Source organism: Mytilus edulis, chromosome 14 (genome assembly GCF_963676685.1).
Source record: "Mytilus edulis chromosome 14, xbMytEdul2.2, whole genome shotgun sequence".
Lineage (NCBI taxonomy): Eukaryota > Metazoa > Mollusca > Bivalvia > Mytilida > Mytilidae > Mytilus > Mytilus edulis.
Window position 1 is genome coordinate 46,723,088 of NC_092357.1, and position 12,213 is coordinate 46,735,300.

At 34.3% G+C, this 12,213-nt stretch overlaps 1 protein-coding gene across 14 annotated transcripts in view; it reads right to left on the reverse strand.

The window, feature by feature from the left end:
- LOC139503756 (collagen alpha-1(I) chain-like) overlaps positions 1-12,213 on the reverse strand; it is a 137,030-nt gene that overhangs the window by 28,965 nt on the left and 95,852 nt on the right. For all 14 annotated transcript variants that reach the window (XM_071293621.1, XM_071293620.1, XM_071293619.1 and 11 more), the window contains 7 exons: positions 9,196-9,258; positions 7,614-7,685; positions 6,052-6,253; positions 4,587-4,738; positions 3,233-3,460; positions 2,753-2,918; positions 1,446-1,711 (listed from right to left, as the gene is read on the reverse strand). In XM_071293621.1, the coding sequence (XP_071149722.1) occupies positions 1,446-1,711; positions 2,753-2,918; positions 3,233-3,460; positions 4,587-4,738; positions 6,052-6,253; positions 7,614-7,685; positions 9,196-9,258 (1,149 nt within the window). The remainder of the gene's footprint in view (positions 1-1,445; positions 1,712-2,752; positions 2,919-3,232; positions 3,461-4,586; positions 4,739-6,051; positions 6,254-7,613; positions 7,686-9,195; positions 9,259-12,213) is intronic.

Sequence of the window (12,213 nt, forward strand, 5' to 3'; positions counted from 1 at the left end):
CAATATTAATTATTTTCACAGTAAATTGTAAAATAAAAAAGAAAAACACAAAAAACACAAAAACAAAAGAATCGAAGAAAATATAACAGAAACCAGTAAAATGTTGATGCTAGATATGAAAAATTCATTACTTCATTATTCTAAACAGGAAGAAGAACCATAGCCAAACTTGAGAAAAACAAGATTCAAAATAATACAAAGTTCAAGTTTCCAATCTTAAGACACAATTACAGTACAACATATATATATATCCAAGGTTCTGAATAGCAATTAGCACCATAAGCAAAACTGAAAAGGGGAGGTAACAATAAAAAATTGTGGTCTGGTTACCTGTTCAGTTCTATCCATTGTAAGCATATTTATAAAAATATACTTCATATATCTTAATAAAATGTTAGAATCAAAACTTTATATTATAGATAAAAAAAAAAGCTAGAAGAAATATGAATGAATAATGATTTCTATAAAAGCTGATTATTATTCCAAAACAGCTGAATATGGTTTTAAAATAATGGGGATTTAGAGGATAAAAGTGTTGTATTTGAAAATTTGCAGAAATCAACTGGTGATTTGATGGTAACAAATAAATTTGACTGGTGATCTTTTAACACAGTCAATTAAAAGATACACAAAACCATCAAATAAAAAGAGGCACACATTGCTTTGCTCATTTGGTGAAAAAATAGCAACTCTGCTAATCAGAAGTTTTATCGGCAATTAAAAACTATTCCTTTTGTTGCTTATCAATTTGCAATTACTAGTATATTTAACATAACTACTATAGTTTATGAAATGAAATTTATTAAAATGCATAAGTATTAAGTAAAAAATCAACATTTTCATGGCTATGGGCAATTACTCTAAAATTTCATTTTAAACTTAAAATCCTCTAAGGTAAACCAATAAATTTCCTTTCTTTTTTTTTATACAGGAATAAGATCGCATGGATTCACTTTTATTTGTGGAATACAAAATGTCATGTATTTCGCAGGTATAGGTATACTAAGAATTGAAATATTCATCAAATTATAAATTATCTATAGTCTGGAATGCAGCCATATCTGCCAACTGTCACTATTTGTGGGGGATTTCCCCCATGGAGGCTCCCAAATTGAAATTTTGAATGAGCAATTTTGTCCACAATTTTAAACAAAACAATTAATTTTACAATGACATGAGGCTTATAAAAGTATGAAGAAGCCAAAACACAACATTAAAATGTATTTGAAGGCCCCCTTGAAGGTTTTTCAGGACTATGACAGCCATCTTGCCAGAAAAAAACCCATAGGCATTTTGAAAAGTTGGCAGGCATGTGCAGCCCTAGGAAACACCACTGTATCAAATATCCAATATGCAACTTTTCCTCAATCCAGGAAACTGCACCAATGAAAATGAATGAATCCACATTATTTTGTTTTACAGTAGACTGGTTCCTTTTTACTTACAGGTAAACCAGGTTCTCCTTGAAGACCAGGAGCACCATCCTTTCCAGGTTTTCCAATCATTTCTGACATGTTTCCAGCAAAAACTCCAGGAGTTCCAGGTGTTCCAGGGAGTCCAGGAATACCTGGGGTACCAATAATTCCAGCATCTCCCTTATGACCAGCAGGACCCATTGGACCTACTACACCTTGTATTCCTTGTGGGCCCATGGGACCCACTGGACCAGGTGGGCCTGGCAGTCCAGGTTCTCCATCTCCATCTCCAGAACCTAAAGTTATCAAAATAAATAATTACATACAGAAATTATATGATTTTGTACCAAAGGAAAAGTATAAATACATTTGTGAGTATCAAATTTGTGTGATATTTACAGCAACTTTTTTTCTTATCATGCGCAAGTCAAAACTTTATAATTTAATAAACAATCAAAACAGATTTGATTGAATTGATTTTTGGGCTTTAACACCATTATTAACACTATTGGTCATATTTCAATGTCCAGTTTTATTCGTGGAGGAAGACAGAGCTCACAAAGAGAACAATAGCAGGGAAAATTAGCAATCATTTTCAATTCAGAATAAAATGGAACCCACCTGCCACATGTGGGATTCGAACTCACAACCTCAGTGGTAATAGGCTAGTAATGCAGGAAATAGCCACTCTGTCAATTAAGCCCTTACCAATTTGAAGATTGTTACAAATATATAGATTAGACCATTGGTTTTCCAAATTGAACTGTCTTATACTAGTCATTTTGGGGGCCTTCAATGCGTACTATTTGGTGTTATAGCCATGGCTCTGTGTTGAAGGCTGTACTATGACCTATGGTTGTTCACTTTAAAGTTTAACACATTATGACTTGAATGGAGGGTTGTCTGATTGGCACTTATACCACATCTTCTTATTTTTATGAATACTGTGAACCAACTTATTTTCGCGAATAATAAATTTCGCGTTTAGCCCTTTCTAGTTCACTTCGTGGCGATTTAATTTCACGATTATCTAATTCATTTGAGGTTGTTACATAAGGAAAGATCCAAGTTTTACATATTCGTGATGATTTATATTCGTGTAATTTTTCTGCTGGCGAAAGACGCGAAAATAAATCACTCGCGAAAATTAGTTGGTTTACTGTATATGTCCATAGGACACCTTGCATTATCGCCACTATCATATTTAAATGTTCAGCAAATTGAAATCTGGGCATATATCTGAAAATAGCAGAAAACATCCTAAGACCACCAATGGGTCTTAAAAACAACTGAAACGGGCCTAATATCAAAGTTTCTATACATCTGATAAATTCTACCTTCAATATTAAGTCCACCTGGACCTGGGATTCCTGGAGGTCCAGGAGGTCCCATTGGTCCGACAGGTCCTGCTACTCCATTACTTCCTGGTAGTCCATTTTCACCTTGTGGTCCAACTAAACCTCTTGGTCCCTCAGGTCCAACAACAGTGTCACCTTTTTCACCCTAAAAAATAAGTGGAAATTGATTAGTATGACATCTAGCCTCATTCCCTTTGAAAGAAAAACTTTCAATTTTGAAACAATTTCAACAAAGAAATGTAGAATTGCTCCCTCTTTAGAGAGTTTAATGGCAGCCTTGACAAAAAAGACAGGAGCAAAAAATGAAAAAAAACAGTTGAGGAAAAATAGACAATACAATGGAAAAACGAAAAGTAATATAAATTAGTTGAAGAAAAACTGACCATTAAATGGATAAAAACAAAGCAAATAAAACAAACAGAAAAAAAATGACTTAAAAAGACTTAATTGAATTTGTACCTTTACTCCATCAAGTCCAGGCAAACCATCTCTACCTGGGATACCTTCTCTTCCGTCGCTTCCATCACTACCATTTTCTCCACGTTCTCCTGTCTCCCCCTTTTCACCTTTCTGTCCTTGATCCATGTGCACTTGAGATAAAATGATGTCGACAATCTCCTGGGTGTTTACTGAAGCAGGCAAACCAGGGTCACCTTGAGGTCCAACTTGCCCAATTCCTGGCAATCCCTGATAAAATAATATTATCAATATCATATTTGTGAAATTTTTTGAGGAATAGAATAATATATACAGTGCCAAGGATAACTCAAATGCAAAGTTTGTTGTTCTAAGCATAACTGAGGGGGGATAGGACCTTTATCGAGATTCTGGGATCGGGTGTTTTTAAGCTCGGGATTTCGGGATTAACCCTTTCGGGATCAGGGAATTCTTTTTTGCGAATTTCGGACCTCAGGATTATGTGTTTTTAAGCCCAGGATTTCTGGATTTCGTTTTTTCAAGCCCGGGATTTCGGGATCAGGACCCCTCCTATCCCCCCTCATAACTACTTGTTATTTTCATATCATAGAAACTGTGGATTCATATATTTTTGTGAGTACCTATTTTCGTGTATTGCGGAAAACTTCCCTCTTGAGGATATATAATTTCATGGTTTTGTCAAAGTCTGCAAACAACTTCATAATTTTTTTTTAATTTGTTGAACATTTGAAACCTGTACCAAAGAAATTCACATAAATTAGTAACCCTTGAATAATAATAAATTTATAGATGTAACCGGAGAGCACGTATCTACTCTACAAATTCATATTGTCACCACCGGGATTCGAACCCCGGTCGTCTGCGTGACAGTCAGTGCGTTAACCCACTGAGCCAAAGAATCGATTCCCTAGCTCAGTTGATTAAGACTGATAATATATGTTCTACCTGTATTAAGGGGAAGCAACCCTGCTACACTATTCCTCCACTACAAGAGTCATCATATCTTAATATATGACTCTTAACAACACAAACCCTGGCTATACTCCAGATAACCATCGTGGATTTTTTAGTCGGGCGCCAAATGTAACCGGAGAGCATGTATCTACTCTACAAATTCATATCGTCACCACTGGGATTCGAACCCCGGTCGTCTGCATGACAGTCAGTGCGTTAACCCACTGAGCCAAAGAATCGATTCCGTAGCTCAGTTGATTAAGACTGGCTATATATGTTCTACCTGTATTAAGGGGAAACAACCCCGCTACATAGATAAACAGGAAGCTGGTGTTTGACTCAAAATATTTACTACGTTTTTTGTGTATAGTACATGTAATTGAATAAAAAAAATATTTCTGATTTTGATGGAGACACATACCCTATCCCCTGGGTCTCCCTTTGGACCTTGGATTCCAGCTGGACCTTCTGGACCATTATTTCCTGGGTCTCCTTGTTCTCCTTTCTGACCAGGGAATCCATCAATTCCAGTCTCTCCTTGTTCTCCTCTTGGACCAGTCTCTCCTCTTTCACCTAAAAAAACAGTATTCGTAAACAAAATTAATCAATTAACAAATAAATATTTTTAAAATCTGAATGTGTCTTTTTGTAAATAACATAGTTACACTTTTAAATAAATTTTCATTTAAGTGCTTTAAATGCATTTGTACTTTTCTTTTACCCAAGTTATGAGAGACAATTCTTACAAATAAATTGGAAGTTACTTTTAGCGTTCTAGTCTTTGCCTTAATTTTCTCTGTTCCAGAAGTCTCATGAGGACTCCAAACTAACATTCCACCCTTTTCAATCTTGTGCAGCTGTTCTGGTATAGTTCTGACTAGTTCGTCCATAATGGGTTCTTTCTTTCTCTCTGTTGTTCTTCTCATTGTAGTTTTTGATCATGCTCAAGCTCTTTTCACTTTTGGAGTCCATTGTAGTGCTACAATACTGTTGTTATCTCTTTCTCACCTAAATATGTGTCCTATCCATGTCCCCTCTCCTTCTAATTTCATAACTGATGTATCTGGTACTAAGGACTCTCATTTATTGTCTTGTTTGATGTTTTACTTGATATTTGTTTTTGTTCATTATTTTGTTCATTAATTAGGCCTTCAGTTTTCTTGTTTGAACTTATTTACATTTCTCATTATGTTTTTTTTTAAAGCTGATTATATGGTATGGGTTTTTTAAAGTTGACTAAATGGTATGGGTTTTTTGAAGATGACTATATGGTATTGGTTTTTGCTTTTTGTTGAAGGCCGTTACAGTGCCCTATAGTTGTTTATTTCTGTGTCATTTGGTCTCATGGAGAGTTGTTTCATTGGCAACCATACCATATCTTATTTTTAAATATACTAAATAGTGTATAGGTTTTCAAATACAAGCAGCAATGTTCTAGAAGGTACGGTCTGAACATCCACCATAATACAATCTAATGCTAACAGATAACCTACATTAGCATAAAGATGGTACATAGATAGTGATAGACTGTCAAAAAACATCAACATCTGCTTGTCTGATGACAGGGACATGTAGATGTCTAGGGGAGGGAAACCAACATTACTGAATGAAATGTAGACATATTTTAACACAGGATAACCCTCACTTACTGAATAATACTGATTTTCCTTATAAACTTGACTTTCATTGTCCCCCCTCTCCCTCCCTTCGCCCCAAAAAAATACAGTCTTGATCTTTGGTGCTATTGAAGGGTAATCAGCACTCCACATGTGGCACATGACCTGTTGCTCATGTTAGGACATATCTGGTGAGAAGTCTTATTCATTAGGTCATGGACCATTGCAATTATTTTGCTGTATTATCAATGTAGTGGTCTTATGCCTTACCTTTAGCACCCATCATGTCTTCCAGCATCTCTGGTGGTGGTGGTGTAAGTGATGGTGGAGGACCAGGGGGACCAACTGGACCAACTGGTCCCACATCTCCCTTTTCTCCCTTTTCTCCATCTTTGCCATCCTTTCCATCTTTGCCTGGTTCTCCAACATCTCCCTTTTCTCCTTTCTCTCCTGGTTTAGCTGTTGGTGGTGGCTGAAAGAAAGTTACGGAATGTATTACCAAACTGACAATGATATAATAACTGCATAATAAACAAAAAACTTATAAACATGGTGGATTTTTTTTTATGTTTTACCTAATTTCGTGGGTCGAACAGCTATAATATTTTCATGCATATTGGATTGAGCGAATAAGCAGCACTTTAAAGCTGCATTCAAGCCTGCATAGAATTGGTACTTTATTGAACTTTTAAAGCCTAGACTAAAAAAGTCATTTCTCATTGAAATTTTATTCAAATCATCCTTAATGACTTTCAAATGATTCTTTTTTTAACATTTGGCTGTAAAAAAAACCAAAGCAACATGTAAACATTTGTGACAAGGAGGGCAAATAAAACCAACTCTATAAACTTTAGGGACCAGGTGAGCCCAAAACAAAATTATTTTTAGACCAGGTGTGCTAAAACAACTAACTTGTAAAAAATCAAGTACATCTCCCCATCAGCAAAAAATGACTTAACACATTAGTCAAGATTTAAAGTGATAATAGTCAACAAAATATTCTTTATCTGAGACGCCCTTGTCATTCACTATCTAACCTATTGCTGTAAGGGAGATACAAATTAGACAGAGGCTTTGTAACGGTGAAAATGTCAACATTCTCATAATTGTCAAAAGTAACATATGTAGTACATGTATTAAAATAAGGAGATGTGGTTAGATTGCCAGTGATCCAGACAGCTATCTGTCAATGACCAAAATTTAAAAAGATACGGAACTACCGGTCACTGTTAAAAAAAAGCCACCAATGATGTGCAAGACCTATAACCTTATAGTTAGCTGTTAAAGACCCTGGCATGCTAGATACGAAACAATTCAAAACATTTTATCCTTTTTCCGACTGAAGAACGTTAGTTCACCCATGTTTTTACTAGGATTCTTCATGTAAATCACTATGATTTGTCTTCTATGTTTTTTGGGGGATTGCTGTTTAGTTTTTTTGTCTACTTTCTTCTTGACAGAGATGCCCCAGGATGTGTGTGCTTCTTTCACTTACTGTCAACCACTTATGTTCGCGGATACTTTATTTCGCGTTTTACACTTTGTAAACTATTTGGCGGCTATTTAATTTCGTGATTTTCTAATTTCTGGATATAGTTTAATAAGGAAAGATCTAAGTTTTACATATTCGCGTTAATTTTCTACTCGTGAAAGTCACGAAAATAAATTGCTCGCGAAAAATAAGTTGGTTTACAGTAATCTTTTTTATAGCCCCTATTAGCCTCTTCTCACTGTCTCGTTGACATATACACTATATCTCTATTGTTCAGTTTTATGAAGTTTAAATTCTCCCAAGTCTAATCATTTTACTATCCATATTCTCCCAATCTTACCAGAGTAATAACTGGTTTAAAACGATCTTCATCATCATCTTTATCTCCTGATCCTGATCCACTGTCCAAACTCTGAAAATATGAAGTTCAAGATTAGCATTAAAAAATGTATCAAGATCAAGATGTCAATAACTTTGAAGATTTTTCAACACCTGAATCTAAAAAAAAAAAAAAAATTAATAAATTTAAGCACAGTATAAATAATTTACACACAATAAAATGTCCTAGTATTTCTCACATTTCCTTATTTAGCATAATACCAAACACTTTGAAAAGTTATATATACTCAAACTCTACAAAGTTCGTACGTGAGCAGGGCTATATACAGGCTTGATATTCTAGTAACTCAGCTTATAAGATCTTACTGAACAAAGGCTTGATATTCTAGCTAACTCAGCTTATAAGATCTTACTGTACAAATCCTTGATATCATAAAGATAGGAAGAGGGAAGGATGAGGATAGTGTGCACACAGGCGCGGATCCAGAGGGGGGGTTCCGGGGGTTAGAACCCCCCCTTTTCTTTGGACGATCAATGCATTTGAATGGGGACATGTAATTGGAACCCCCCCTTTGACCTGGGTTAGGAACCCCCCCTTTTTAAAATGGGTGGATCCGCCCCTGGCACATAAAACGATTTACTCACAACATTCTGTGGCCTAAGTGTACATGTTAGAATATATGAACCTGTTTTGTTTGTTGTATTCTTATCTTTGTTTGTACATGTATCGAATTTGAGAGGCCTTGGGTGGTGATTATTTGTATCGAATTTAAGAGGCCTTGGGTGGTGATTATTTAAGTTTCAGCAAGTAACTTTAGTAGATTTTTCTGTAATAGAGGTGAAAATATAAATATCTGTAACAGCAATCTACAATCCTCGGCTGAATCCAATACTCTCCTGAGGAACTAAGGGAGCTACCATTTGATTTTTATGGGGGGGGGGGGGGGTTTGAGTAAAAAAAAAAGGCAGGATGAGACACTTGCAAAAAAAAAAAGTCAGGACGACAATTTAGGTAAAAAAAAAAGTCAGGAGAAACTAAAAAAAAAAGGCAGGACCGAACAGAGTGAAAAATAAAAAGGCAGGACATGCAGAGATTACAGCTAAAAAAAAATGCAGGACAAAATTTTTCATCCTAGCCCCCCCATAAAAATCAAATGGTAGCTCCCTAAATCGCCCAAATGAATAAGTGTGCAGTAAAAAGTAAACCCAAAATGTGTGATGATGACATCACAATATCTTTGTTTAACTTCCATCTGACATTGATGCATTTCTAACTTTCTGGATTTGATTTGATTTTTGTGTTTTTTACACCACTTTAAAGCACCGCATGTAGGTTATTTCGTGGCGGCCAGTTTTTATTGGTGTAGGAAGCCGGAGTACCCGGAGAAAACCCCTGACCTTCGATAGGAAAACTGACAATCCTTAGCCAATTAAGTTTGGAATTGAGTGCCCTGCACCAGCGGGGTTTGAACTCACAACCTCAGTGTTGACTGGCTAATGATAACAGTAGTAACTACTTAGACCACTCGGCCACCTTCCCCTTAACTTTCTGGACATATTGGACAATATATCAGCATACTTACCAAACAGTCTAATTCCTCAGCTTTTGCAGGATTTGTGTAATATTTCAGTTCTTGTATAACTCCCTGTAAATTACAAAAAAGAACTTATTGTTTATCATAAAATTAATAATGGGGAATTGTCAAAGAGACTTAACAGTACAACCCCACATAAGAGCAGACAACAGCCAAAGGCTACCAATGGGTTTATCATATACAGTTATCATATACAGAAAATATTCCTGTTGAACAATATTATGGTTAAAGGCTACATAGTCTATAGTCTCAAACATTTAAGAATGACATTAAATTCTGGTGTTTGATAAATGTAGTATTTTTCTCAAAAAGTATAGCACATAAGACTGAGTTACACAAATTTATAAAAATCTTTAAAAGTGCAAAGAAATAATATTTAATAAGATTTAAAATGACTTAACAAAGAGAACATGCATTGATGTTTTGGTATCTTTGATATACATTACAAGAAAATGTACCATAAATACTGAAATTCAGCTCGAAAAAGTTATACTCGTTATGACCTGAGATTTGATTCTTCAATGCAGGTCATGACCTGCATTTTCATCGTCACAGGTTGACAGGTATGCCGTTCCCTCATTTTTTCACAAATCGTAGATCAATCGCTCACAAAAATTGAATCATTGAATTCTATATTTTTTTCTTTCTGTGTTGCTTTAAACAATTCATATGATTGTCTTAACTTCTTCCAGAAGATACTTCACACATTCACTTCAATTAAGGTGGTACCTAACACTTCCACTAAAATTAATTTGGCTCGTTTAATTTTAATTAAATTTTGACAAAGTACTTACTTTGACCCTTTAACAAAAATATAAAAATTTCAAAAATTTTGAACCAATCGTTTTGTCAGAAAAAATACACTGGTTATATAGCAGTTTGACAAATACTTATTTTGATCATTGAGACGCTTAATATTCCCTTAAAGCACAACGTAATTAAAACGTTTAGCTGATTTTACAGAGTTATCTCCCTGTAGTGTTAGGTACCACCTTAAATAAAATAAGGGTCTGATTTGTGTACAAAACCAAATAAACCAAAACAAATATGACAGATAGCGACAAATGACAAATGACAACCACTGAACTATAGGTTCATATAAATTTGGGACAGGAAGATACAAAATGTGAAGTTTAAAAGTCTCAAAACTCAGGGATCTATTTCATTTGGCAGTTTGAGACACCTGTTGATTTGAAAATTAATATTTTTGATGTCACCGACCTCTAACCTACGAATTAAATCAAATTGCCTATCAAAAAGATGATCATGATAATAATCAAAGATAATCATCAATATTTTAGATCATAATTGTGATGATTTAATTGCTAACATATATCATTACATAGAGTCAGATCTAATTATCATATGTAAATGCATGTTAATAATATATTTGCTGTTGTCATACCGTATTTGTAGTATTATTTTTTGTTTAACAGTATCAGATTTGCAGTATTCTTAAATCTTAAAATTGTTTTGCATTTTGTTATAGGAACAAAAACAACAAAAAAATTAAAAAAAAAAAATTATTCAGAAAAGGAATATAAACATTAAAAAAAAACCAGAATAAAATGGGGAAATGTGTCATTATTGCACATAAATGATGCCCTGGCTTGCATATAAATCTATAAAGGGACATAACTCAAGAAAAATAAAAGTGACGCTACCCAAGTTCAATCTGGAATTGAGTTTTGTGATATCAGAATAAAAATTGTGTATAAGTTCATACCATTTAGTTGGGACAAACTTAATTTAGAGAATGAAAGCGAACAGAAGACAGATTCAACATTTTTTCTATTTGTAAAAAAGCAAAACTCTAGAAAAGTGAAAATGATGCTACCGAAATTCAATCTTGATCTCCATTTTGTGGTTATAAGCATTTTGTATAAGACATAGTCCATTATTTTTGATTGAGGCAAACTTACATTTGAGATCGGTAATTAATCTCCTGACATCAGAAGGGAAGTGCTGAAGGACGTACAGATGGACAAAGATAAAACCCTGATGCCACAGCTAGGACATAAAAACTGTGCTCAAATATAAAGTATAATAAATCACTGTGAACACAGAAGTGCTTACTAAGTACTGGGCTGCCATTGAGGAGGCCTAAGTAGGGTAGTAAGGCCCTTAACTGTCAAGCGTCAAAATTAATTAAAAATTTACCGTGATTTGTCAAAATATCCTTATTATGATTTGTCAGAGCTCTTAAATAATAAGGGTTACTGTTATTTTTGGAGAAAAAAAATAATGTGAGTCGTTAAAGTCGTACAATTTTTTTTTCGTCTAAAGGAAAATGCACATTTATCTTCATGCATCGATCAGCATTACCGCTAACATCATTTGGCAAACATTTTTACCGTTATTCGTCATGAAGGTTACCCCTGTTACCACCATTATTAAAAAGGAAACCTCTGAGCACCAGCACAGTGGCATTTAAACCAACAGTTGTAAATAACTCCATCATAGAATAACAAAATCACACAAAATTGTACTGTACATGTTAAAACAGAGTGCTTTCTAGGGTAACTATTGTATTTTTGATGTATAGCATAACTAGTTCATGCATAATTAAATTCAATTATCTTTTTATTAATTATTAACAACAATAAATAAAGACATAATTGGGTCAAATGTTGTCAGCAATTTCTGACATATGGTGAGATTTTATCAATTTTATCAAATATTGGAGGGTTCTAATTTTTGACCTTATAGCAGCTATTTTGTTCAAAAAGATATAAAATATCCTAATAACAATGAATAATATGATAATCAGGTTATAGACAAAAATGCCTCAGCAAAATCATTGGACCACCAAACAAGTACTCCACATTCTTAAGACATGCAGATTTTGTTAATTTCTAAATGTATGTCAGATTGTCATGTCAATGTATATTTGTTCCGCCTAACAGAAGTTTCAATGGAAACTTTGTTATAAACATTGTGATAATATCTATTCCTGTTGGAACAAATATTCTATACCATTTATTCCGTTAGGAACATATGCTGTAG